Source organism: Melanostigma gelatinosum (assembly GCF_949748355.1).
Source record: "Melanostigma gelatinosum genome assembly, chromosome: 22".
Taxonomy (NCBI): Eukaryota; Metazoa; Chordata; class Actinopteri; order Perciformes; family Zoarcidae; genus Melanostigma; species Melanostigma gelatinosum.
In genome coordinates this window covers 11,460,519-11,488,501 of record NC_136655.1, presented here as the reverse complement: position 1 = coordinate 11,488,501, position 27,983 = coordinate 11,460,519, and the positions used below count along the sequence as shown (strand labels likewise).

Below are 27,983 nucleotides of genomic sequence, written 5' to 3'. Positions count from 1 at the left end.
GGACACAATTAGCTACATGTGGAACATGAGCGGAGCTTTTAGCCGCGGCCCGGCTAATGCATGCGCAGACACGCGTCTGCATTGTTTCTTCATTTTCAGCGTATTAAAGAACGGCATTCTGGGAGCATTGAAATATATCACACCTCGAAACACACACACCAAGAAATCACGTAGACAGCATGACGCCTCAGTCAAAGCAATTTTGTCATATATAGGATTTATTTACACTTTTTCTATTTACAGATTTTTGTTTCAAAATCTTCTCTGTACACATTTTTTAATTGGAGAACCACGACTCCGGTCGCCCACGCGCTCAAGTATTATTAGATTTTGTTTTCTGGGTACTCAAGAGGCAAGAGACATGGGGGGAGGGATTTTTTTCTTTTTCAGTTTGGTTGTCATAAACATATTTTTCATGTCTGGAGAAGACGAGTGAGAAGAGAAAAAAAGAGTTAAAAATAAAAAACTGAAGAAATGAAAGCAGCTGAAAATGTTGCTTGACGATACCCTCCTGTAGATGCTCCAAAGAATGTTTGCCTGTGTGTGTGTGCTCCAGCCAGATACCACCCAGGCCTTCATCACCATGGAGATGTGTGTGTGTGTGTGTGTGTGAGGACAGTGGGTTAAGGGCCAGCTAATTTGAGATCGGCAGCATCGTGTGAATGTGTGCTTGTTTATTAAACCATCTTTTTTCACAAAGTAGGCAGCTCCGTCTTGTTAAGGGGGAATTACTGCACTATCACTCTCTAAGACGAGGGGGGGGGGGGTTAAGCCTACACTGCTGGCCCTCGACTCACACACAAACACACGCAAAGGCGTAGCTCTTTCTGTATGTACATAACCTGTAACCGCACAAACTAATGGAGTTAGCCAATGACTAACTTTTTGTTTGGAAAGACAAAAACAAAAAACTCACTACAGCCCGATGCACACTGCTGCAACAAGTGGAGGAATCCAAAGGTTGACAGGCCTGCTGTTCATTGGGGGGGGGGGGGGGGGGGGATGTCATAATATTGCTTCCAAATAAATGTAAATCCTCCCGAGTTCATTTGAGATCAAGAATATAACTAAGACGCTCGCTCGAAGTCTCCAGTTAGGCACAACTTAATAGGCTCGTCATGTAAACAGCGTAAAAAAAAAATAAAAACCAAGGAAACCAGAAAAAGACAAATCTTTTAAAACTGATTGAAAGAATACATCTCATACAAAAAGAGAGAGATAGGGAGAGATAGAGAGAGAGACAGCGATATGTCAGAGAGCATGGGAGATGAGGGGCTGGTGAAACCGGTGCAGATTGGGTAAAAAAAAACAAAAAATAATAATAAAATTGTATCCCAAGTGTGATCAGACTGACAGCTCTCACAGAAAAAAACGCTGAAACTCCAAAAAGATACAGAGCCCCCCCGTCCCCTCTCTCCTGCCATCTCCCCTTCACACACCGCGGTGACAATAATGGATCCTGGCGGAGACGCGACAGCTCTGTGTTATGTCATGAGATGTCTGATTCACAACCCCCCCCCCCCGACACACACACCATCCCCCCACACCTTCCTCCCAAGATTACACCAATATGATGCTACCGACTTTGGGTAAGCTGCTCTATATGAACGGAGCAGCAGGGACAGGTATTGCAAAAAACGGCGAGACTGTGTGTGTGTGTGTGTGTGTGTGTGTGTGTGTGGTGGGGGTGCAAGAAGGTTCTGGTTCAGTGCAGCTCGCTATACGCAGAAGTAGTTTACATTGAAGGGTTTAATAACTGTTATCTGTTGAGTCATGTCTCTGCCACTGACTCCAATTAGTTATATTAACAGCAAAGAAAATTGGAATTTTGAAAATTAAAAAATAGAACTAATTTTGCCAGTTGGAGGGCAAAAAAAGGCAATGGCGACACTCAGCTACATGATGTATCGGGCTCAGCGGTGTTCTCTTGCCACATTTTGGGTTAAAGATTACAGTTGTGTGTTTTTTTTAAATTGGAACTACTTTTTGGAGGCTGTGCAATGAAAGTGTTGTGTTTGGACTCATTCTGTAACTGATGCACTTCACACATTGCATTTGGGCTTGCTGTTGGAATCCCCCAAACCTCTCCGATGGAGCGACTCCTGAAACAAACTCAGCAAAATATCAAAGACTCGTCGCGCGTGTTGGAAGGTTGCGGGTTTTTTCCTGCACCCCTTGAAGACGCGGCCCAAAAGACAGATGGAGAGGAGGGGAGAGTAAACAAAGACAGTATGTTTCTTAATTAAGGCAAAATTGTTCATTCGGAACTTGACTACAAAAACAACCCACGTTAACAAGAAGGACTTTTTTTCTTCTTCTTGCAAATTCAAAATGTAGCGTCCGCGAGGGTGACGGGACCCCGTACTGGTGTGTGTGCACGTTTCTCAATTTGCCAACAAATGTGTTCTGAGGTAGTCCTGGGTTCGGGAGGAGGGGTAGTTATAAGACATTATAAGCATGTTGAGCGGGGATATAAGTAGCTTCTCCTCCTCTCACCACGGCTCGTCTTACAGCGTGCTGTCGCAGCGCCGGGCCGGTTGAGTTGGTGGTTTGTAGAAGGAGGGAGTGATGTTTCCCCTCACAGACTGACTCTCTCTCTCTCTGTGTAAAGTCCTAGTGTGGTAGTTTGTCAACAAACTGTGTCGCTCCTGTCACACAGCAGGAGGAGGGGAAGAAGAAAATCAGGAGAGGTCATGTTCCTCCAGGTGGTGTTGTGACCAGGAGAGTGGGCTCAGATATGTAAACCATCTAGTGCAGTAACCTTTGGCAAGCTTTCTTTGTCTTTGCAAAAAAATAAAATAAAAATAAAGGTCACACTTTGGCCTCGGGAAACAAAACACAATGTATTGCCATGGTACTGGACTAAACTCCCGGCGGTGCTGAGCTCACGGTGCTGCGTCAGGCCTGAGCTCGTACTCTGAGGAGTCAGCTTGAGCGGACCAAATTTAAAAAAAAAAGGAAGTCGTGGTCGTCAGTGCTGGAGAGGGTTCTGCCCCCCGGGACTGAAGGAGTGCACATCAGAGAGAAAAATAATTAAAAAAAAGAAAAGGCTCCACGTCGTCATGTTAAAATGCTACGCCGCACGTCCTCCCGCTCATTGGCTGATTCAAATCTCTGAGTAGCTGAAAGGCCCACTGCGCAACGTGGGAAAGGGAGGTTAAGAAAAAAAAAAAGGGGAGGTCCTTCCCTGTAGGAAGAGAGGCCTCGCAGTTCAGCAGACGACTGCAGGGGGCAGGAGAGGAGGGACAAGAGGAGGAGGAAGAGCAGCAGCTGCAGAGAGCCACGCTTCATCATCTCTTGTAGTGGTTGGGCGCGTCCGCGAAGGCAAACTTCAACCTGTAGGCTTCAGCCAGTAGTACGCTCACTTCCTCGTTGCCCCAGTGCATTGTGGGAAGGTTCTGCAGGAGGATCATCAGACCCTGTTGGGGGAAGAAGAACAAAATGACAATTAGAGCGAAGTCGATTATTGTAATAATCTATTCATCGTGTGAGACTTTATTTTAAACAGGATTGCCAAACATTCTCTGATTCCAGCTTCTCTCTTATGTGATGTTGTTTTTTGTTTCATCTCACTGTAGATGGAATATCTTTGGGTTTTGGATTGTTGGGCAGTCAAAACAAGACGGCTGAAGATGTCACCACGGGTTCTGGTGAATTGCGACGGCCATTTTCCCCACTATCTTCTTACGTTTGATGATCAAACGACCAAAACATAAATAGAGAAACTAATGGAGTGAGATTTGAAACTGTGTTTTCCCCACTGAATCGCTCTCTGAATGGGGCCCCCAAAAATAGCTTTATTTGACAACTACAGAGCCCAAAAATATGCTCAACTACCGGAATGCATCTACGGTATTATTACAAGCTGCAGTCGGATTTGGGATCCCACAAAGTACACCCTTCGGGGGTAATGCTAGTGTGGCAGACAAGCACAGTTCCACTTGCTTTCTGCCTCTTCCTGGGTGCGAGAGTGTGACACAGATGTTATTAACTCAGTCAAAGTGGTTTAATAACAGCTGTGAGAGAAAGAGAGAGACGATAAAGAGGCGGGGAAGGGGAAAAACAAGGAATCAGGAAAGACAGAACAAAGTGTCAAGTACAATTCAGTGGAGCTCAAGCCTTTCCCCAGATTCTTGTTCTGTACATTACTATGTTAGTAAGAAGACAGACAACACACACACACACGCAAGTTTAATCTCACCATCGAATGCCTCTCTCTCAAAGGGGAATGGGACTGGTTAGCTGGGAGACAGACTGATTCTGAGTGTGTGTGTGTGTGTGTGTGCTACGGATCAGTGTACCGGGAGCTTTCATCATCATGGCTGAAATCATTGCCGTGACAACAGGGTTTACAACCAATCACGGTGCTGATAATCACATCGAAAGTTCAAGTCGCGTTGGGTCTTCTGGTGTCGGCACTCATCCGACTCCAGAGCCGCTCGCCACCGTCCGAGAGGACCCCCGTTACACAAAAAAAGAAAAAAGAAGTATTTCAGCACTGGTTGACGTATGTGAATGTGAAAAGGATCTTCCTTCCCTCGGTGTCAGAGCATCAAAGTCAATTCCGATACATATTCCACCCTCGTCTTTATCAGACTGCTGCGAAAGTCAAACGACAGAAAACTTTACATCCGTACAAGTTTTCTTCAACGAATTAAGCTCAATTCTGCCGACCTGGCCGGATTCGTTCTTCAGATTAGGCGCATTTCATCTCTGCACTCTGGAGAACTGAGAAGGTGGATCTGCCGTTTTGACACATACTTGGTGTTGACATTGTGTCCTTTGTCTTCAGTGAAAGAGTAACTCGTGATTATTTTGTTGGCTGACAAGTCACGGGCGGTGAGCGAGCGCTGCGCAAACTTAAAACAGTTCAGATTCCCTCTACCGCTCCTCATCACCACCATCAAAATCCATCTGCTTGTTAATTCTGCACGCTGTAATAGATGCCCCTTAGAGAAGGAGAGCCGGACCTTGACTTTGAAAGGGCTGGACTTATAACATCCCCCCCTTTTGGTTCAGAAAGACACACTTCTCTGAAGTAGGTTTTTTTTTTTTTCCCTCCGCTGTGAGGGATGGAGAGCGGAGGAAAGAGAGGAGGCAGCCTGATCAGAATTCAGCTCTGCTTCCTCTCATCTGTATTCAATAGAGTATCACTATCGGGCCCCCCCACCCACCCAACCCACCCACCCACCCTCCCTTTCATCACTCACGCTCTCTCTCCCATTCACACACACACACACACGCAATGGAAATGCAACAATGCTGCTCACAGCTAAAGGACTGCGTGTCAACACGGGTGGGTTCACGTGTTGCGTATTTACGAGTGTGTGATGTCGGCTCCACGTGACGACAATCAGATGCTCGAGAAAAGAACTAAAACAAAAAAAAGGGCCCCCGCTGAACATCTGTCAGGCACACTGAGCTGAATACAGATAACAATTATTTCATTGAAAGAGAACAAAGAGGGAGCAGAGTTCAAAAGAAGAAGAATGCTGCTCCTATAAGCGTCAGTTCCACTTAAAGAGCGCGGTCCGTGTGGAGTTTACAGTATGTGATGCGTTATGGGAAGTGTTCTGTGCATCGCCCCCGGTGGGTCCTGGATGCCCGGGGCTAGACACCGTGTACCTCCCTTACTGTACTTCAGTGCCGCAGGCTCTTCAGGGGCGAAAAAAACCTCCAGAAAGTTTCCCTATGGAATAACAACGCTGCATCCTGGACACACATGACATGAGGAGTGAGAATAATATATGCCGAGGAGCATCGCCACACTAAAAGAGTTCAAATTCATTGTGAAGGCTGGAATTCTGCGGAGATTTAATAGCCGAACGAGACAATTAAGATGCTGTTGATGTTGTTTTAAAGCAAACCTTTGAATCGAGGGATGGGAAGCGTCGGCTTTTACAATGTTAGACCGCAACAGTATTGTAATTCACTTAAAGTCTCGCTGAAATCAAAGTTAAGTACTGCTAAAATTAAGAAAAAGGTAGATATCTTCTGATTTGCATTACTATGTGTCATCTGTATAAGAGCAAGAAGAACCCCCCCCCCCCCCCATCCTTTTCTGTTGATTTCCACAAATCAACAACAGGCACTCATTTCTTTGCCACAGACGAAGGACCAACCACCACGGGAGTCTAATCAAGTCCCGCTTCGAGTGCTTCAGCCGCTGGGCAACGCACCTGAACAAACAAACGCACATCAAGTACGCACTCGTCCGCCGCACAAGCGCACACACCCTCAGTGACTGAGGAGCTTCATTAGGAGCGTATTTTTCGCGCGGCAACCATCTGCTGGCTATCACGTCTGTTGGGCTAATGACTTTAACACGGTTTAATTGCATACATCTCGCTGTCGGGGTGTGGCAACAGGTGGCAACACTCCACGCTGAGAGGCCACGAGTGTTCGCATGAATGAGTGTGTGTGTGCGCGCGAGTGTGCGATTGCGTGTATGCAATGCATTAAAGTCGATGTATGGTTTGCGAGTAGTAACGGAGTGTGTGTGTGTGTGTGTGTGTCTCTGGGTATTAGGAATAAATCAAAGAGAGAAAGAGATGATAGTTAATTGAAGGTACAGGTGCGACAGAAGAAGGAGACGGAGATGTGCGTGTATGTGCAGTATAGGTGTGTGTGTGTGTAGCTTGTGGTTATTCGGGCATGAATACCCATTTATCGCACAGAACTAACAAACACATTGATCCACCATTACTGTGTACAGTAGGCTACAACAGGAAGGCAATTAGCTCTCCATCTCCTAAGCTTGGCAAGGCTGAAAGTGGTTCATGGCTATTGATAGTGAGGGGAAAGCAGATCGTCAATACAGTCCGTGCTAATGCTCTTTCTTCAAAAAAAAAAGAAAAGAAAAAAACGTAATGAATACACAAGAGACAGCTGTCGACTGAAATGCACTTGCCGTGTGTATAGTCACTGTTTTAACCTCCATCTGACCGGTGGTGGGCTGAGTTCATACGCTCCGTCCTCATCTCCGCTTCACATTCGTGAAGCCGCAACATGTTCGGTGGCAAACCCTCCGCCTCGGTTAATGAGAAGAAGCTGCTGATTCACTCTGTGGGAACGTGGCGTGGGAGCGGAGAAAGTAAAGCAGAAAGCCGCGCAATAACCCGGAGGCAGAGCAGAGCCGACGGACACGAGGACGCCGCAGTCTGAAACGCAGTCTGAAACGCAGTCTGAAACGCAGTCTGATACGCAGTCTGAAACGCAGTCTGATACGCAGTCTGATACGCAGTCTGAAACGCAGTCTGATACGCAGTCTGATACGCAGTCTGAAACGCAGTCTGATACGCAGTCTGAAACGCAGTCTGATACGCAGTCTGATACGCAGTCTGAAACGCAGTCTGATACGCAGTCTGATACGCAGTCTGATACGCAGTCTGATACGCAGTCTGATACGCAGTCTGAAACGCAGTCTGATACGCAGTCTGAAACGCAGTCTGAAACGCAGTCTGATACGCAGTCTGATACGCAGTCTGAAACGCAGTCTGATACGCAGTCTGATACGCAGTCTGATACGCAGTCTGATACGCAGTCTGATACGCAGTCTGAAACGCAGTCTGATACGCAGTCTGAAACGCAGTCTGATTCGCAGTCTGAAACGCAGTCTGATACGCAGTCTGATACGCAGTCTGAAACGCAGTCTGAAACGCAGTCTGAAACGCAGTCCGATACGCAGTCCGATACGCAGTCCGAAACGCAGTCCGAAACGCAGTCCGATACGCAGTCCGATACGCAGTCCGATACGCAGTCCGATACGCAGTCTGAAACGCAGTCTGATACGCAGTCTGATACGCAGTCTGAAACGCAGTCTGAAACGCAGTCTGAAACGCAGTCTGATACGCAGTCTGATACGCAGTCTGATACGCAGTCTGAAACGCAGTCTGATACGCAGTCTGATACGCAGTCTGAAACGCAGTCTGATACGCAGTCTGAAACGCAGTCTGAAACGCAGTCTGAAACGCAGTCTGAAACGCAGTCTGAAACGCAGTCTGATACGCAGTCTGAAACGCCCTCTGCCCCGGTTCATTTGCGCAGCACTGGGTCGGATGAGAGAGTGTAGTGCACGCAATTTGAGTTACAGACTACCATTAGTTACAAGAGCTGAAGCTTTAAATGGAGTCTGAGAGAAATGTTACTCCAAGTACCATTAACGCAGTGGCCCGTCGGCAGTTCTGCTGAACACCCACACACACACACACAGATATAGATAAAACACACAATTAAAGCCCACCCTTCCTGTGAACCAAATAGCCTATTTGCTGGCAGAGTGAGATGGTGCTAAGTGAAGTGAGTACAATGTCTGACCAAAGTCCTGAGAGGTGCTTCGCCGCCATTCCTGCGGCGTCAACTACGGCTCCCCAACACCGCCTTCAACCGACACATCCACACGAGCGCGCGCATTGGCGATGAGGCTGCCTCGCGCACGCGGGCCGTCACCTACGCGCGCACAAACACGGCGGGCTGCCGTATGGCTGTAATGGTGTTTTGCAGCACCCCGAGGTGTAATGGGCCTAGGCACGGCTCAGTCAGGGCCATTAGCTTGCTGTAGTTCGTATAATTACACAAAATGGGCACTCTGGCAAACAGTGGGTGCTAATGTAGGAGCGGGGCACTGCGGCGTGCAGAGTTAGGAGCTGACGTAGGACGGCGAGGCCAAGTTGTCAAGTAAAAAGGACGGCGGGTACAGTGGCAGACTGCCACGCGGCGACGCGCCGCACCTTGAGCCGCAGGGTGGCTGCCAGCTCGCACGTTCACAGGTCATTTTAAATGTCTACTGACGCAGAAGATAAGAGGAAGTTGTGTTATTAACTATTCGCTGCCACACAGCCACCTGTTACTCAGCCTGGTAGACCTCCGCTTAGTCCCCTCCTGCTCTCTGTAGACACCCATGCAGACTAAATAATCTATGTAGCGGCTCCAATTAACATATTCTTGTGTTTCGGTCGTCAGATAACGGAATCGGTATGAAACAGTGTGTTTACCAAGAGTTGTCCCAAAGCTTCTGCAATGTGATAAAAAGCACACAAGATACACATTCATCCCTATTCCTTCATTTTCCTTTTGTGTGGCATTACTTTTTACTAGTTTAATCAGCAGTACCAAATTATTCATGCAGTAAAAACCCGTTCCGCCGTTGTAGTAATGGCCCATTCGAGGTAACTGTGCTGTGCAGGCGTGTCAGGTTCAGTTTAGAGCGGGCGGAAAACAGAGACGCACATTCACACCTCGCCTGTCTTTTGTCTTGGCAGTGTCAACCGGCGGTCTCTCTGGGGGAGCTACTTTTTTTTTTTCAGTGCCTGGGGCAAGGGAGGTGGTTTAAGCTGTTTAAAGAACGTTAAGAGGAGCTTCTCGCCTATTTTTTATAGCTCTGAGCCACATCGAAGCAGAAGCTGCCGAACCCGTCACGCAGTACAACTGTACGCCATTGTTCCATCAAAGAGCCTGCATCCATATGTAAATCATCCACTTAGCTACAAGTGATTCACACATACATTCTATATGATATATATAGCATTTTGTATATCTATAGAAAGGATATTAGATCTTCAACTTCAGCATGAACAAAAAGACCCGAGTTCACGTACATTTTTCAAGCAACGGAGGCAAAAGTGTTGCCGAAATAGATGCAAAACAAGCATTTTATAAGCCCGTCGCGTCCCCACTTGAATAGATTGATGGGAGAAAGCCCAATTAGTAATGAAATATGATGACTTGCGCGTTAACAGAACATGTTTTAGTCATTTTGTATATTTCATGCAGCCCTGAGAAGTACTAGAGAGAGAAAAAAGACAACCGCCATGTCGACGTGCTTAATGTGCGTTTAACATCAGTCCACGATTGTGCATCACAAACAAATTCATTACGTCCTGCACTGTTTCTTTACAAAAGGGAGAAGATAAGGGGACATGTGGGATGTGGGCACAACCTTTGGTCATGTAAATACTGTGGGAGTGCGAATGAGAACGGAGGCAGATTGGTTGAAAGCTCGGGAGTACGCGTGAAACCAACAGCGTGGGCGTTTAGAGTTGAGCTTATCGTTTTGATACTCCAACTCCCACTGACGCCTCGTAGAATAATGCCTTTTAATGGTCTTAATTAAAATAGAAGAGTACAAAGATATTCCTCTGGGAGGGAAAATAACTCGGATTTCTTTGCTCTCAGCGGTCCACGCTGCTGCCTCGCACCCATTGCTGTACCAGCCAATGGCAGATCAATGGCAGGTTCACCACCTCTGGAGAGGATGCAGCTAGAAGCAGCTAGAATCAGAGTACTAAAACAGTTGTCTGTGCTTTCCTCCGTGCATTGAAGCATTCACGGTGAGATTTCACTCAGCTCGACTACTTTCACTTTTTTCGGCACAGACCGACTTCAAAGTTCAGGAGCGGTCGATATTTAGCCATTTGGCCCCTTCTGCTCGCACCGTTACCGCCCAAACATTCTCGTTTCCACACCGTTTAAAACACGCAAACACGACTTCAGAAATGTGTGAGCCGGTTGCTCTTGCTTGCTGAATATCATGCTGACTGCCGCGCCCGCAAAATCAGGCAATTCGAACACGCAACGGCCGCTTGACCGCACAGTGGCCATTTGCATTTTGGAATACTAGATTCTACAAAAGAAAAAACAGTGCCTCAACAGTATTACTCCAGCCGTCCACCCACTGCAGAGTTCAGAAAGGCTAATGCCACCCTAATCAACAGTTCATGATCCCTGAAAACAAACCCAACCAGGAGCAGAAACGCCTCAGTTCTTGCTTTGACTGCACATAAGAGCATTTAAATCTAAAATTCAATATTTATGTCTCAGTTCATGCCCCAGCCCATTCCTCAAACCTTTTTTTTTTTTTCTCTTTCTGAAAAAAATCTATTCCTCCCTCCTCCTCCTGCTTCAGTCTGTTTATTCCTCACAAGCGGGTCGATATTGCTGTTTATTTGACATTTTTGTGTCTTAACTGAGTTGAGCAGGGGAGCATGCAGTTGGCTTATGGGCTGACAGAACATCAACTGTTATTCCGTTATCTTCGGGCAAAAAAAAAAAATCTATAAGCCGCAGACTCTTCCTATCTCTATTTCCCGCTCATTTGTGGATAAACCTCAGCCGACGATAATGTCGGTGATGAGAAACTCAGACCGAAAGCTAATCATCCCACACCCGATTGTCCTGAGCTGATAAATGCTTCTGCGAGGCTCCTGGCAAACTCGTGCCGATCAACAGAACAACGCGTCTCTGCCTCGCTGCTCATAAACAACTGCGCTTGTGCACATTTTCTTCTTCTTCCTACCTCGATGGCAGCGCCGTGACTGATCGCTACAGACTTTCCAGGCAGCTTTGGTCATCAAAACCGCACGCAGCGATGACTCGGTGTACGTGCCCGCGCGAGTTAGCTTCACGGTGAAACTTTGGCTGATGAGTGATGGAGAGCGTGTAGGTGGAGGGAGGGCAATGAAAGAGGGGATGTCAGCGTAAAAGGCAGGGCGGCATAATTAACTTCCAAGATATTAAGTCCCCTCTCATTTTTTATTTTTTTCATTCTCTCTCTCCTCCTATTGTTTTGGCACAAATAGATTGACATGCCACATCGGAGCAGCACTCAATCTGCAGGGTGATTATTAAAAGTTGTTTACCAGGGGTGGCCTTGTCTCACTTTCCACGCTATTGACTACGGCGCTGCCATCCATCAGGGACGCTGCAAAACCCCTGAGCGGGTCGGCTCCACACCAGCCAAGTTTTCGGGGAGAAAGTTATGGGGGCAGAAAATGAGGAGGTCTTGTCGTGATGAATGGGGCGGGAAGAATGTGGAATTAATCAGAGGCGGGATCGAGCTGCAATGCAGGCCCGTGGTGATGTAGGCTAAAAGTCAAATTATCTGCAAGGAAACAATGAATATCACCGTCCATAAGTGATCCTCCGCGCTGCACGGAACTTATTAAGTCATTTCCCTTGTGACAAATCATAGTAATATAGACACATATATGTAATACAGTTACTGACAAAGGCATTGGTGGCTAGATTCTACGGGATGATTGATATTCAACATATCGCATCATAAAATGGACAGAAATACAATTTAATACATTCCAGTAAAAGCAGTAGAGGGCCCTATGGGTTGTTTGACACACTGGTGTTGGCAAAGTGAAACATCTAGAGCGACCAGATGTCCCGATTAAACCGCGCGAGCTCCAGTTTTCAAGCATTTTTCCTGGTGTCCTGACAGGGACACACTTAGTTCCGGGAATCAGACTGAGTGAATTTAGTTTGTCCCAAAATAAACATTAAGAGAGGTCTTTGTGCAATGTGTCGCCAGGCACAACAATGGTTTTATTAGGACAATGGTTGGTGCGAAACGACGCTCGAATGTCTTTTTACAGTGGCAGGGAAAGCACACATCTTTATTAAATGTGCTTAACATTAGCATGTTTCATGTTGGAAATAAGTTAATTGCGTCCCATTTTCTCCCAACAGAAAACGGCCCAATTCACATATCTCTGTCTCCGTTTTATTCTCTCACAAGGCTTTCAGTTTTGCAAAGCCGTGTCATTTGGGTCCATCGTATGTGCAGATGCTGCAGTCACTAACTGCGGCTTCAAATAAAATATACATAATCACTGTCCCATCGCCACAGAACAAAATTAAGTATCAACTAACAAACAAACATTTCCCAAATTGATTTCTAGACAGAATTTGAGTTTTTCATCTTCTGTAGAATACAAGAATGAATCTTCAACAAAGCGTTCCCATTGAAATCGTGCTGACATTTCCAGAACACTCCAGCTCCTCTGGAGTGCCCTCCTTTCCTTTATTGGCGAGGCAGCCGAACCCAAAGCGTTCTCCACACGCAACTGATCTGAGGACAGACGCTGACATTTACAAAAGGTCCACAGCTTTCCACACGCCATTAATTAAAGTGAAAACAAATCTTGGCCTCCCTTCCTTCAGTCTTCCACCCGTCGCCTTCTTTTCCTCGCTTCAGCTCCTCCTGCATGTCTGCGGGAGAAACTGGAGCGACAGTCAGGTTCCATTTACACCGAACTAATAGGTTTGCTTTCACATAAACGCTTGGCCTCGCATTAATGATCACGACGGGGACTATTCAGCAACGCTTACTTACGGCCCGAGATCAAGAAGTTCCACCGATGGCCGTGAAATCAATGCCGACGAAGGCGAGCTTTGCTTTCGTTTGTGGATGGACACAGATGCGAGTCTGCAGGTTCATTGAAGTGCTGCTTGACCGATGAAACAGCTAGTATAGTGTCATATCCTGAAACATGCTGAATTAAAATCAAGTTACATTTATTCAAAAAAGAATTGGGTCGGTCTCAGGGCGCATAATTAACAGCCAGCTGGTTCGTTAATCACCTTAATAATTGTTATGGTGCAAATGTTGGCAACATGTATGGCATAAAAAAAACGGACGGAAAGCAACAGGCATGCGTGTTAAACATAAAATATATGTGTTGCTGCTGAGAAATGGACTTTAGTTTTACATTACCATGTGCAGAGCGGGTCTTATATAATATGCATGTAAAGGTGCTCTGATGCATAAAAAAAAACATGGCAATAGGAGTTATACACGTCATAAATATTAGAGATGGAGACAGACAGTATATAGAGGATATAGTGTATGTGCCTTGTTTTTAAACAAAAATGCAATTTAGCACCCTTTGCTGCACGTCACTGCCAACTTCAAAGCATATGAGCTGCAGTTGAATCATACGCCGAATACTTTGAGAATAATGAAGAGGCATAATATAAACATATATATATCAGCAAATAGTAGTTTACACGGGCAGCAGCAAGCACCAGGAAATATTGCAATTGTGAAAATAGTAAATTGAACGACTACTTCTGAGGCCGTCATCTTGGGAAACAAATTGCGAGAAAATGGCTAAATTGCAAACAGAGCAATGATTCCCTTTCGCTCTGGCATGCATTACAAGTTGACATTTGTGCTAAAGCCTGACAGGAACCCTCGTCTCGCTGAATTTCGGGCTGTCGGGTTGTGTCTTATTACTCCATTTCAAAATATCGCTGAAAAACAAGGTTATTTGCTGCATCTGAACCTCGAGGCGGTTTTCGAAAGGCAGACGGCTCCATTGTCTCATTTTCTCCGGGATGAGGTACAGCTCCACAAACGCAGGGTTACGGGCCAGAGTGCGGATGTTTTTCATCGTCATTTAAATGCAGCTCTATGCAGTGGCCCTTGCTGGTGTCTGCAGGTGGCAAGGACTAATGGGAAACGGCGGCGACAGTGCTGGCCCGACTAAAAAACAGCAAACCTGCATAATAACTCGGCCCGTTACGGTGTGCTGAAAAGTGAATAAAATTGTACGGCGCAAGAGAGAATTGTGTACGAGCATGTTTACGTTGTTGTGTCTGTGAGCGCGTGGCTTTGAGTGACAGAGAAAATAAATAAAAATGTGTATGTGTGTGTGTGTGTGTGTGTGTGTGTGTGTGGTGGACGCCAAAACTTATCCAAGCAGTCCAGGCCTGCAGTTAGCAGTGGTGTGCTAGCTGAGGTGGAACGGTGGAAGGCAGATTGCTTGGGGAGTGCCAAACTTCCTCCTGCTTTTCATTTAGCAGCTTAACCAATCCAATCCCACAACCAGGAGAGGAGATGCTCACTCGCTCTCCTTACTGTGTTCGATAACAATGCACGAATTAGCCTTTTGAAATTACTTTCTGCATGGGTTTTTTAATTAAAACGATTAAAAGTGGATTAATCGCTCTCAGCAGCCCAGGCATGTAACTCGCCAGCAGTTTGTCGTATACGTTGCCGCTCCCCGATTCCTATATTTCACATTGAAGACAATTCGCTCACACTTGTGTACAGTGAGTGACGACACTGCGGTTCCCAACTGAGCAAAGCACAAATCAATCAAAACTGTAATTTCCATCTATAACACAAAACAACAAGTTGTTAATATTGTGCTGTGCTAACTAGCTGAAACACATCTAGTTAGCCTCCAGGCCTGGGGAAATTGGTGTCGCAATTCAGTGTAATAATACGTAGATTGATGAAAACAGGTTGGAAACCTTTATTATATTGCTGCAAGGGCATGTTGTTTCTGTGAATGCGTGTCGTCGGCTGAAAAGGCACGACCGAGTGCCGAGATTGTCTGTTTGACTGCAAACATGTTGTTGCCTTTGGACAGTTTCAGGGCTCTATACTATTGGATGCGCTCTCACAAACTTTAAGCAGACAAGTTTAGGATCAAATTCATCCTGTTAGGAACATTTATAAAATTCCATGGCAATCATTTTAATAGTTGTCGAGACCTTTCACTGAAAACACACACAAAAAAACTCAGAGGATTACCAATGTCAGATATTCTGGGGACTATGAATATGTATCAGAAATTTCAGAGCAATTCGTCCAACAGTTGTGGAGATAAGTCACGACAAAACAAGCTGGAGGTTCATCATCTGGGGAACATGAATATCTGAACAAAATATTGTGGCAAGCCATCTATTACATGTTGAGATATGAGCAAAGCAAAAGATGAAACAGCAAAGACAGAGAGTGCCAAAAACAGGGGGGCTGGGAATTAATAACGGAGCGAGAAACAGAGTGACAGATGCAGAGAAAGACAGGAAGAGAAAGAAAGGCAAACATGAGAGGGAAGTGACGCCGTGAGGGCTCTTGGATGAAGCATGTTGAGATAAGAGCTGTTCAACAGGCCCTTAAGAACCCGGCAGGCCCACGTTTGAACTCTGAGGCTCAGTGGATCCCAGGCAGAAATCTCTTGAAATTAAACTACTAAAGCTGACAAGAGAAGAAATCTCTCTCTTTCCTCACCGACACTAATCTGTGTCAAAAAAAAAGAAGTTCCTGGTAAAATTGTTTTGGTTGATCAATTTGTGAAAATTAACCTTTTTCTCTCAAATCTCTAGAGAACTATCAGAAGGTAAAAACATTCATATTAAGTGACACGCTTGTTTTTTTGTAAATTACTAACATTTACTGTTATTTCATATTTTTATTTGGATGTATAGGAATGTACAATATAGGATTTTAGAGGGGACTTGGAAGAGACTCGTGAGAGTGACAAGAGAAACAAAGTGTATGGAGGCTGTTGAAGTTAATGCCATTAGGAATGTCCAACTATCCTGCAATTATTTATAAATGTGATGAAAAAATATAGGAGGAGAATAACGTTTTTCTTTAATGTACAGCTGTTTCAAATAAAGGCCCAGTTCTCCCTGCGGTTGAAGCCTCTCCTGTATCTGCAGAGCCTTAGGAATACCAGTGGGATGAGTACTTTTCCAAGTGTTTTTTTAAGTTTCCCGCAGCCAGTGAGGACTATATACTATTCCCACCATATGTTCCATCATCCAAGAGTCTGGAGTCCTGTACTAGTACTGCAGAAAAGTTCGGACTGACAGTGGGGTGCATGCCTGAGTACATGTTGGAGGAGAGCCACAGTGGACTTAGTTTTCAAACATTTGAACTCGAACCCAGACTAAATCTACAGCCAATGCTGGCGGCTCTTTGAGGTTGTACTCACAGCGGTGCTTTGAGCTAAATGCTAACATCAGCATGCTAACATGATCACAGTGACAGCGTTCACTTGCTAATGCGTAGCCGGTATAATGTAACGTTCACCATGTTGGTTTTGCTAATTAGCGCGAAACACAATGTGCCATGAAGGCTGATGGTGAGTCATTAGAATTCATCATCTGGAGACCATGAATGTCTGTACAATCGATTTCATTGAATGAGGGAAGTCTTTGTCCTGCTGCACGAGAAGAACATGCAGGGACAATGGATCTGTACGACTCTACCAATCGGCATTTCACAAAAAGTGACGATTGCGATCAATCTTCTTGTGACCATGAGCGTCTGCAGAAATGTCCGTGGCAATCCAACCAGCAGTTGTTTAGACATTATATTCTGGAGCAAAGTGGCGGACTGACTGACACTGCTACGCAGAGAGTCATACTGTAAGCATGACTAACATTATAACGTGATGTTTAGTCACCAGCCTCTGTCGTACTTGTGAGTGCAAAGAATGAAGCTGACCAATGCGTCTTCGAGCTTTTAGGAACTCCCTGAATTGTTACAATGTTTCTCAAGTCTGCCGCCGTCCCACAGGCTCTGTCTGCTCTCAGTACGCCTGCCAAGTCCTGTTCAAATTGTGAACAAAAAGAAAGGCGATAGAGAGGGCGTTAAGACGAGCATGAAAGTAAGAACAGATGAGTCAGCTGATGCCTCATCTTCAAACTCCCGACAGCCTCCGGTGGCTCACTCAGGGGGTGAATCGGCTTTAATCTACCGGCGTCCATCTGAAACACAGGTTCTTTAGAACTGCAACCCCTCCGACTGCTGTCGTCTTTGAAGACGTCTTCTGATGTATTACATGGTGGGAGTGACAAAAAAGACGGAGTGCCCCCCCCCCCCCCTTGTATAAGCTGTAATTGTTTTATAACAACCTGCGGGGAGCTACGGTATAAATCAGATGTGCAGGACATCGGAAGTGCCGAGAGTCATTTTTCATTCGAGTACTGAATTATGTCACGATACTGTGATTCCAACAAATGAAAAGCAGCAGGATGGCAATCGTCGCAGGGAATGCTACTCTGATCCAACGTGTCATTCATAGCAAATTGCTCACACTGTGGGGAAATGGGTCAAACCAAAAGAGAAGCTTTGTTAACAAGTGGCAGCGCAGGGTAAAATCACTTTACCCGAATATGTTTTTAGCCTTTTCTTCATGAAACATTAAATACACTAAGTTGTTCTCTTGAAACGGTCTGTAAAGTTAACTTAAAGATCGGTGTTGATCAACCGGACTCGGTTGACTGCAATCAGGTATTAGCTTGCACGAATAACTGATTTCCTGTATTTCCTCGAACTCTTTTCTTCTTCTTTCGCTGCTTTTTTGAAAGGTTTCCAATTGTAGAGGGAAGGGAGACATGAGACGACTTGGAACGGCAGAGGAAAAGAACAAGAGCCACGGCAAAGTGAATCAACGACGGAGAACGCTAAGGAACGACACGGAACACGAGAACAGCGGGGGAGCGGAGGAAACGTGACGCACTAAAGAAGAGAAGAAGAGAGGGCAGCCAGAGAGCGGAGCTGATGTTTTCTATGTGATGATATTAGATATTAGACCGTGTTGCTACTGTTAAGAAGCCAGGTCCCCCCCCCCCCACCCCATGAGCTGGCAACCAAAGTCACCTTCTGGCAGCTGTCTACTGTCATCTACTAATGCACTCACAACGACTTCTGAACCTCCCAGTTAATGACCAGGGAGGTAATGGAGAGGGATGTAGGCCACGGACGGCTCTACGCTCTGGATTTTTGGGTTTTTTTGTTTTTTTGCAAACAACCGGGACAACCGAGGCTCATTTGCAATATCGATATGAAGCCTGAACACAGAGCTTGTGTGTCTTGTGTGTGCACGTTACCTGAAAGTCCCTCTCCTCCTGGATCTCTTTCCTCCACCTCACCAGGAAGGCGGCGCACACGTAGAGGTGGAAATGGGAGAAGCCCTCTGGTTCAGCCTGGTGAGAGAGAGAGATATTCAAATGTTCATTTACAACAAGTTTAACATTTCACACACACAGCGATGTTGCATTGTTAAAACAGAAGCTCGGGATACTTCAAATAGCGCTCGCCTTCTTTTATCACATTTCATCTTCAGAAGCATTTTTACATGATGTATTTAGTCTGCCCTCTACACCAAAAGAAGGAGAACAAGAAGAGAGATAAAACATTTATCGCTCACAAATCCAGAAATTTTACATTCGCAGGGCGACGGAGACAAATCCCCTCTTCTATTCACATCTTTTTTTTATTTCAGCCCCTCGTTATGTTTGGCAAATTATCTTTTTTTTCATGACTCAGCAATGAGCGGGGGAATTAAAGTGCGAGAGAGACAAAGGATGAGATGTTCCTTGTTCTATTCATTTTTTCTTTCTCCCTCCGGAGCCCTATCAGAGGGAGGATAATTACCGGGGCCCTTTAAATGTAAGTGAATAGGCAACGTATGCCCCCCTTTAAAGGTGGGATGGAATATCAAAAGAGCATTTTAATGTGCGAGCTTTTCCTCAATGCGTTCTTGGCACGCTCGTCCGGGGCTTTAGTTTAACCACATGCTGTGCGTTATACCAGCTTAAAAATTCATGCAATTAAAATGTGGAATTGCACTCATGAATCTGTGTCTCTCTTCCAAGTCCCCTCTGTTTTTATAACCCGGGCATCATTTGCAGTTGTAGGAAGCGGACCCCACACACACTCTTTCATCCAATAGTATGCTCTGCAGACTCTTTGGCACAGGTGAGTGCATAGAAGAGCCCGGGGGCGGCACACATGTTCCAATAACTCAGCACACGTTGGTCGCATTTTTACATCTAATTTACAGGTCTGCAATTAGACGCAGACGGTTGCAGCATTAACTCATTTCCACTTTTCTCAGAGTAACCGAGCGCTGCTCTTTAACCACCGTACTCATTTGTGTAGAACAGCGAGCCATAACTCTGCAGGAATTAACAGGAAGTGCCTTTCTGCTGTGATAATTGAATTCCCCTCCAGGAACGAGGCAAGAAATAATTGTGGATGGACGGATTTAAACGAGAGGCGCGATGCAGAAGCGGTCATAAAGCAGCTGTACGTCAGCTCTCCTTCCGCACTGCGCTGCTGCCGTTCTTGTGTTTTGGGTTTTTCTAGACGGATTGGATCCTCCCTACGCCTTCGTGTCTCCCGTCGTTTGGGTTTCCTCTTACTTCAAACACTTCATTAAACCAATTGTCAGAATTTCCCAACTGAGAGTGTTTGTGTGTGTTTGTGGGGGAAAGAGAAAGTGAGTAATAGAAATAGGAAACGTGTGGTGAGGGAGAGAGAAAATAGGTGTTTGTGAACAGTGACGCGAAGCGTGATGAGAGTTGTAAACTGGCAGGTGATTGGCTTGTTGGTCTAACCTTGCATCTGCAATCCAAACAAAACAGAAACAAGCAAACACTCCCGCGCACAAACAGATGAGTTAGTATACGAGTGGCGTACGGCGGCGCAATGTTTATCGGCCCACAGAAGCTTCGTGCACTTTTAATTTCCTTTCTTCTGTGTGTGTGTGTGTGTGTGTGTGAGTTCACGGTTGAGGGCACCGATGAACTCTCATGGACTGTGAAACTCTGAATTCCAGTCTCTCTCCGTCTGCCCGCTCTCCCTCGTTTTCAATCACCTCTCCATCTATCCTCGGCTCTCACAATCTCTGGCCTGCTTCAGTCTCATTCTAGAAATATCTTCACAGTGCTCTCGTGGATGCACTCAGGACTAAAAGGCTGCCAGACCAACAGGTCAAATCATTTAAAGGGACAGTTCAACATTTTGGGAAACGCACCTATCAGTCTTCTTGCTGAGTTAGAGAAACTTGATACCACTCTCATGTCTTGCGTGTTATGCACGACACCAGAGATGATGATGATGATGATAGCGCGATGGCAATTACTGTCAGCGGCAACACTGCAACGTAGAACTGAAACAGAAGACAATAAAATGCACAGCCTGAAACCGTCTTCCTGTCTGACCACACATCGCTCTCGTCCTCCGTTCCTCTTTGCGACAGCCCCTCCTGCCCTATCCATCCACTGCTGCTGCTGCATCAGCTGAAGGCTTTCGCATCGTTACAATCGGCTGAATAAAGTTTGTGAAGGGAGTCAAGGTAACTCAAACTCGCCTCTCCCTCTTCTCCTCCTCCCCCATTGTTATGCCTGGTCTCCCCCTTTGTGTCAGGGCAGCCATATTAGCGGAGACAGGCGAGACTCTGACAAGTGCTGCTGACCAAAGTGGGGAGAAGGGGGTGAGAAGGGGGGGTGGGGGGTACGGGGAGAGGAGAGGAGTCGATAGGGAGAGGGGTAAGAGGGAGTGCACGAGAGTACGGAGAGGATAGGAGGCAAAAGGTGCACGGGGAGGGGAGGAGATGAGTGTTGCAATGTCACGGTGTCTTCAAACTGCTGCGCTGGCTGTCTGACGAGTCTCATCGCTCCAAAACAAAGCAGCCTGTCGCGGGACTAACTCGATACCCTGACGGGCCGTCTCTAGACAAGGTGACAAGGTGGCGTTGCTGGGGGAGTGACGCGAGGCGATGAACGAGCAGATTTGATCAGATTTATTTTTAAAAGCGCCCCCCCCGCCCCGGTTCAGACGAACAAGGCGACGGTAGCGATTTGCCGACGGATGACATTAACCGCTACAAGCTGTACAAGGACTCCTGCGTGCGACCGCTCTCGAAGGGCCGGGAAAACACGAAACGGAGGCAAAGAGTGAAACGTAAATTACAGTGAGAGATCTGAGAGAAAACAAATGAGAGGATGATCATGATGGAATCCATTTATAAAACGCAGGAAAGGGGGGGGGGGCCCTAAATACATTCAAAATGAACTTTCATAGTTTCTGTCCCCGTGTGTGCTTCTGTCTCCTATTCCGTGTCTTGCTTAAGGCTACATTTTAAATTGCCAACCGCTAAGGTTAATCAAAGGGCGGGTCAAAAGCAACATCAACTAATAATATCTGATTTCCCATCCCTCCAACCTCCCTTTGTTGATGTCGTACTTGATGAGAAAACTAGACATTGCAACGCAACGCCGGCACATTGACTCGGCGGTAAATGCTACCTTATATTGTGCGCTGAGACCTTCAGAGTCAGACAATAAGAGAGAAACAGGGAGAAGAACTGATGCTCATGTCAGACGCATTGTGACGGAGGAGAGGCTCGGTGTGGGTGGGTGTGTGTGTGTGACATCGGGGTCCTGTCTGCAGAGACCTGGTCTCATTATTGACCGAGACCTGCCAGGCCGACCCTTACTACAGATAGGAAGGAAAAGTGAGGAGGGCCACTTCCCTTCTGGGACGCTCACACAATCTCCCTCTTATTCCGTCGGCAGGCAGGTGTTTTATTCACACTCAAGAGAACCCTGGTGTAGTCTGATGAAGATAAAGCACGGCCTTTAGAAGGGTTACTCCTCTTGGTTGCACTTGAGAGAGAAAAACATAGGTTTGTGATTAAATAATGCCGTCAAAAGAAATGCAAGCTCAATGGGAGCATTTAGTTCCCTCTTCCCCGTCATTCATCTCCGTGGCACTAACACTGAATGAATCTGAGTCTGAAGGCCATGAAACAATGTAATGTGTTTCTTCTTGTGGTAGCGGATTGCATATGCATACCGCTCTTAAATATGTGCTGAGCTTTATTTATGAATAGCGAGAGGGGACAAAGCCCCCAAAGTGAAGATATTTCAACTCAAAAACATCACATTATTGTGGCACATGAATATCAAAGGGGGGCAGAAAATGGTTTTTATTTATAATCATTTATCCAAAAACATTTCCATCCACCATAAAACCACACGATATATTTTACAGTAACCTGATCATATAAAGCTGCAACTAATGATAACCCTCAGTGTCGAATAATCTGCTGGTTATTATGTGAATTTGTATTTTAAATATCAGCAAAGGGTGAAAAGTACCCTTCACAATGTCCTATTTCCTGTGATCAAACGGCTCACTTTGTCTGACTAACAGCCTGAAATCTAAAAAATAAGAAGCTGGAGCATTGAACAGTAAAAATGAAGTAGAGTAGACGTTTAAAGTCGCCTGAAAATGGAATCAAAGCAACACACAAGGACCATTGTGCGTATTTGATTTAGTTTGGCTGTTTAATCTCAATCTGAGCTAATCTTCTGGGTCTTGTTGCAGTAAATGACCACGTGTGTTGTTTTTTTGCACCAAGAATGGGCACATTTAATCACATCTTGCACAATGCTTTTAAATGGGGCCGCTCCCAGCCTGGTAAATACAAGCGTCCATATGGAAAAGGACCATATTTCAGAACCTGAAAAGTGTCAGCGTATCCTTTTAACAGCCATGCAAATGCTGCCACACTGAGCTACTTGCTAATTTCATGCTCCACGCAACAAGGATAATTTGGTCCCTGTCTGTCTGTCCTTCTGTCTGTGTGTGTGAGTGTGTGTGTGCGTGCCAGGGAGAAAACGTGCGTGTCTCTCCATATGATAGTGTGTTTCTCTCCACATTATCCATGTTTTTCCCTCCGTTTCTCCCTCTCCTCCTCGTCATGAGATCAATGGTGACAAATGGAGAAAAAGAGGGGGGGAAGAAACGGGAATCCGATGAAAATAAATATAGAGGTGAAAAACAAAAAGAGAAATATGGAGAAGAGACAGAAAGAGAAGATGACGAAGGAAGCCCGTGTTGTGCTGGATCGGGCAACCGAACAGATGGCCGCACCGCAGAGAGAGGACCACAGCGGAGACATTGCAACGCTCAGGTGAAAATCTCCACTGGAACGAACGAACGCACGCACACACACACACACACGCACACACACACACACACACACACGGTCCTTCCGTGTATTATCTGCATTTGTGAGAGACCCGCTCTAGGTTCTCTTGTTTTTGTTTTCGCCAACATCTTCCCCCATCTCGCAGTGTTTCACGGACGTGCGTTAAGGACATTTGTCAAAAAAAAAAGCTGCTTTAATCTAGTTTGGAAATCCAGGTTGTTTAGACGACAATGAATAATGCATATTTCGTCGCGTACAACAACCAAATCATCTCCCAAACAGAGGAGAGAGAGAGAGAGAGATAGAGACGTTCTTGCCTTGGAGGTAAAGTCGGTAAAGTATGACAAGAGCAACACCGGGAAGCCTTCTGACAAGGGAAGGAACACAAAGGTTTTAACAGCTTCAAGAGCATTGTCCCTGAGCGCAAGTTTGCCAAAGAACAGACTTCGTCAAAAAGGATGAAATCACATGCCGCCGGCTCTTTTTTGTGCAGCATATCCAATTAATTGAAGCACTCCAAATCTCCACCTGGTTGCGCGTTGTTGTTGTTGTCGTCGACCGTCTCTCAAAAAGCGTCATTCACGAGGCGAAGAGATAGGATAGAGGAGGACGTAGGAGTGCGGAAGAATGAGGAAAAAAGTTCTATGAAAAGAACAATAAACAATGGCAGAACGGGACAGACCTCGCCGACAACCTCCACTGAAAGTTTCATGAGTGGAAAAGTGGCCTATTACACCTAGCGGGGGGGTGCGTGTTGTTTCTGAAAGGGAGTGTTGAAGGGGGGGGGGGGAGGCAAACGACATTGTCAACCATCAAATATTCAGAGGATGGATTACAGGTGCAACATGTACTCGGGTGCCGTCAAGTCACGACAAAGAAACAACACTTAATCATTCATTCCCGCTTCTCTTTCGCTGTGTACTCGGGCGCCTCGTCTATGAACCGCTTCAGGACAGAGTGTACTGCACACCTCAACAGCTTTTCGTGAGCTGTAAACTAAGTGAGAGGACTGCACTGTGGTGAAACACACATCAATGCTGGGGTTAATATTGACGTTCATTTTATAAAATGCATCACAAAAATCGGCATTTCATAGTTGAAAACGGCTCAAAACGACATCTATACTGGTTTGAACCAGCGGTTATCAGATTCTGAGATGGCGTAGACCGTTCGGGACTGATATTTGACATTTTCTTTCATTTTTCATGTGTTTCCCATGACTGGAAAATCTGTCTGCTGTTTTCCAGGTTTTCCAGGACGCGTTTGGGAACCCCGTTTGACAATCAAACAACCTGTTAAAAGCCACCAAAATACAGGAAATGATAGAGCGGACCAAAGGCCCCTGTCAGATTGTCCCGCCCACATTTTCAATGCTTCCTCCGCCCATGGACGCTTATGAACACTGTATCTTTCATATTTCTTATAGACTATCATGTCAACACACTCCATCCACCTGTCCAAACCCGGTCCAGCTCCATCGATCCTGGTGAGCTACGGTACTTGAACCCTTGAACTGGATTACTTCCAACCACGCTGAAGCCATCCACACGTTCCAGCAGCTGGTCCGATACCAACCTGCTGTTTCTCTGCTGCTTAAACAAACCGGTGTGTAAATCAATCGCGTAAACCAAATAATTCAAAGTCCCAATGAATACAACTTAAAGTGAGGCGTCCAAGTGGCTTTAAGTCATCCATCAGTGTTCCTACTGCTCTGACAACAAGGTGTAAAGCACAGTCACAATATGACACGCGAGTTGTAATTAAATGTCGGGACAAGGTATTATGTTTTACGATGCTGTAAATCCACTTTGAAAGCAGCACTCCTCTGTTTCTCTGCGTGTCGTTGCTGCATTCGTCTCATTGGCTTCCTTTCTTTCACTCTCTCTTTCAGCAGGGTGGTGATTAGATTTGGTCGCTGAGCTCTTAAACTGTTGACACACGATGAAAGATAACTGCTTGTTACTATGGACACCATGCAGACTTCACCTTTTAACAGAGCTGGCTGAGGCACAGAGCGGTAAGCGGGCCCAGCTAGTACGTCTCAATAACCACGAGCTTTTACTTAATGGGAGTAATCCGGAGGACTGTAAAGGTAGGCTGTACGCCGCTAGGTACGTCTGTCTTTACTGCCAGCTGGCTGTGGTTCAGTAAAAAAAAGACATCTTAAATGGGAGCTGTAATGATTTAGTATCAGTCCCACAGTAAACACACGACGGCCGTCGGTATCTTTCAGGGGAAGGGCTGTGCAGGAAGCGGGTCCTTTAAAACATAAGCGCTGCTGTCGGGTCAGCCAAAAGTGTTCCTTCCGAGACAAATGGGATTTCTTTGGCTTCCTAATCGGCGATGTCCACATGAGTCATGCGAGTGGAGAGGCTGCACTCAAAACCGGAGGACTGGGGAGTGTTTTTGACTCTCGGGTTCAGAGAGTGAGGAGGATCTATGCCGACGGGGATCAATTACCGTGAGTGGGATTTTGGGTCCGCAACAACTAATTGTTGGCAACAAATTTGACCATCGATTGGCTTGCTCTTGTTATGATGCACGACACGCGCTGTAACAACGTCTCCATAAGGGGGGGGGGGGGGGGGGCTTTTGGAGCTCAGGTGAGGAATTACAGGAAATGACGCCGTGTCCTTGGTCTCTCCTTGGTCTCCGGAGTGAGCGTTTGAAAAGTGTGGGAGTCAACGGAGAAAAGACAAAAACGCATGATTACAGGTTCTAGAAACAAACGGGACGGACCCGAGAGTTTTTAAATCGACTTGCAATCGTTTGTCGATCAAAGCGAAACCAAACTCTCGGATTAAGTCAGCTGCAGCCCTAGTAGGTTTATGGTCATATAAATATTTGGAAGCAATGGTAATGCTGAAAATTCCTGGATTTAAAATAGTTAGTGCTCATATGACAGTTTGCATCATTACAATTCAAAAGCACAAGGACTCAACGTTTCATTAGATGATGAGGAAGAATATATTTGGCTCCACCCTGAGCTTGCGGTGAAAGGAAAACCGTATGTATAATTAGTCAAATATTTCTTTTTTTTCCACGAGCCAGCAGTGGTGTTCCATCAGCATCCGCAGCAAACGCAAACCAAACCTGACACAAAAATGGCCGCGAGGGTTCTTAATTCTAGGAAGGCAAGAAAAAGTTACGTGGCTTTCACCTGTCAGCTGCAATCTACTTCATGACGCCCCAAAGTTCAGTCAGTTAAAGTTCAGAAAGATTCAGACGAGATGTATGCGGTGTTCATTCATCCAAGCTGTGGTTTGTTGACGGCTGTTGACTAAGCACGAAGTCTTTGCATCTCCAAGTTTCCTCTCTTTTCGCTCTCGTCTATTTTTACCTCACACCGTCACACCTTTCTCTCCCCTTTCATCCTCGATTTTCTTCAACACCCCCACTTTACTCCCTGATCTCTCTAAATCTGGATGTGCTTCCCATCCACTAATGTCTCTGCTTCTGCTGGAGCTTTTCCCTGCAACCCCAAAAAAAGGCACGCACACAACAAGGTGCGGTTACTTGACAGACGTGGTTGCGTTTGTGTTGACGGGAAGCGACTGCACTGCATTGCACTTATCACGCGCTGACTTCAGAGCCGTGGAAATGTCCGACTTGAGGCTTGAGGCCTTTACGTGCCTTTCACGGCGGGAGGATTTTTATGATCTCTCGTGTGTGTCTCCGGGGCTCCTTCTCTCTCTCCTCACCCGATCAAACAAGTGCGATCGCGTGTCTTACACTCAACCTCTGCATCAGATGGAAAATCCATTATATGTACTTAGCTCAAGTCCCGGACTACCCACACACACACACACCCCGCTGAATCAATGGCAGACATTAGGTGATATTGACAGCGCCGACCGAGGTTAACAATCTGGTGTAACTGTAGGCGCCGCCTATTAAGCCGTGTGTAGATGTGAAAGGGCAGCGGAATGAGCAGGTCCCGGTGTGTTTCAATGGGATTAAGATCCTGCTCCCTCTCTCGCTCACATGTACACATCTAGGTCAACACAGTAATAGCCTCTACTTTCAACCGAGCAGCCATAAAATCAAACCACATTTATATTGCACAAAATTTTTTGTTTGTTTCATGCATGAAAGGGGCCTCTGACATCTTTTGTTTCATTACTGAATCAACTAATCCTTTGCAATCCCTTATTCGCATTTTTATTTTTATTTTTTACTTTCCGAAACAAATCAACCGCTTCTGTTAAACTAACAAGTAAAAAGTGTGAATTTTTCTGCAGCATGGCTGCGTGAAGGGGGCCGAAGCAGCATAGTTAAGGCCGTATTATAAGCTCTGTATAATTAAGACCACGCGGCGAAAGGCTGTCATGATTGAACACCTTCAATAAAATAAATCTGTGTTATGTTGCATCGTGCCTCCTGGATTGGTGGGAAATAACAAAAGGGCAATCATAGACGTCATTATCAGAGAATCCAAGGCAAAGCCGGATAGATAGAAATGGACAGATAACACAACGCTCAATAAGAGCACGTGTGTGTGTTTTTACCTGGTATGTGTCCCACAGTCTGATCGTGCAGCGTAGTGGCAGCTCCCTCATCAGGAGGTTGTTCATCCAGCGGAAGGCAAACTGCAGGTACTCCACCTCGTACTGCTGCATGTGGCGGTGCACGGACTCTGTCAAAATAATAATAAATCACTATTTAAAA

At 45.9% G+C, this 27,983-nt stretch overlaps 1 protein-coding gene across 3 annotated transcripts in view; it reads right to left on the bottom strand.

Annotated features, from left to right (window-relative positions):
* Nucleotides 1–1,559: 1,559 nt before the first annotated feature.
* The window catches only part of tbc1d22a (TBC1 domain family, member 22a), an 89,585-nt gene continuing 63,161 nt past the window's right edge, over nucleotides 1,560–27,983 (bottom strand). For all 3 annotated transcript variants that reach the window (XM_079294432.1, XM_079294434.1, XM_079294433.1), the window contains 3 exons: nucleotides 27,824–27,951; nucleotides 18,421–18,516; nucleotides 1,560–3,419 (listed from right to left, as the gene is read on the bottom strand). In XM_079294432.1, the coding sequence (XP_079150558.1) occupies nucleotides 3,291–3,419; nucleotides 18,421–18,516; nucleotides 27,824–27,951 (353 nt within the window). In that variant the 3' untranslated portion in view covers nucleotides 1,560–3,290. The remainder of the gene's footprint in view (nucleotides 3,420–18,420; nucleotides 18,517–27,823; nucleotides 27,952–27,983) is intronic.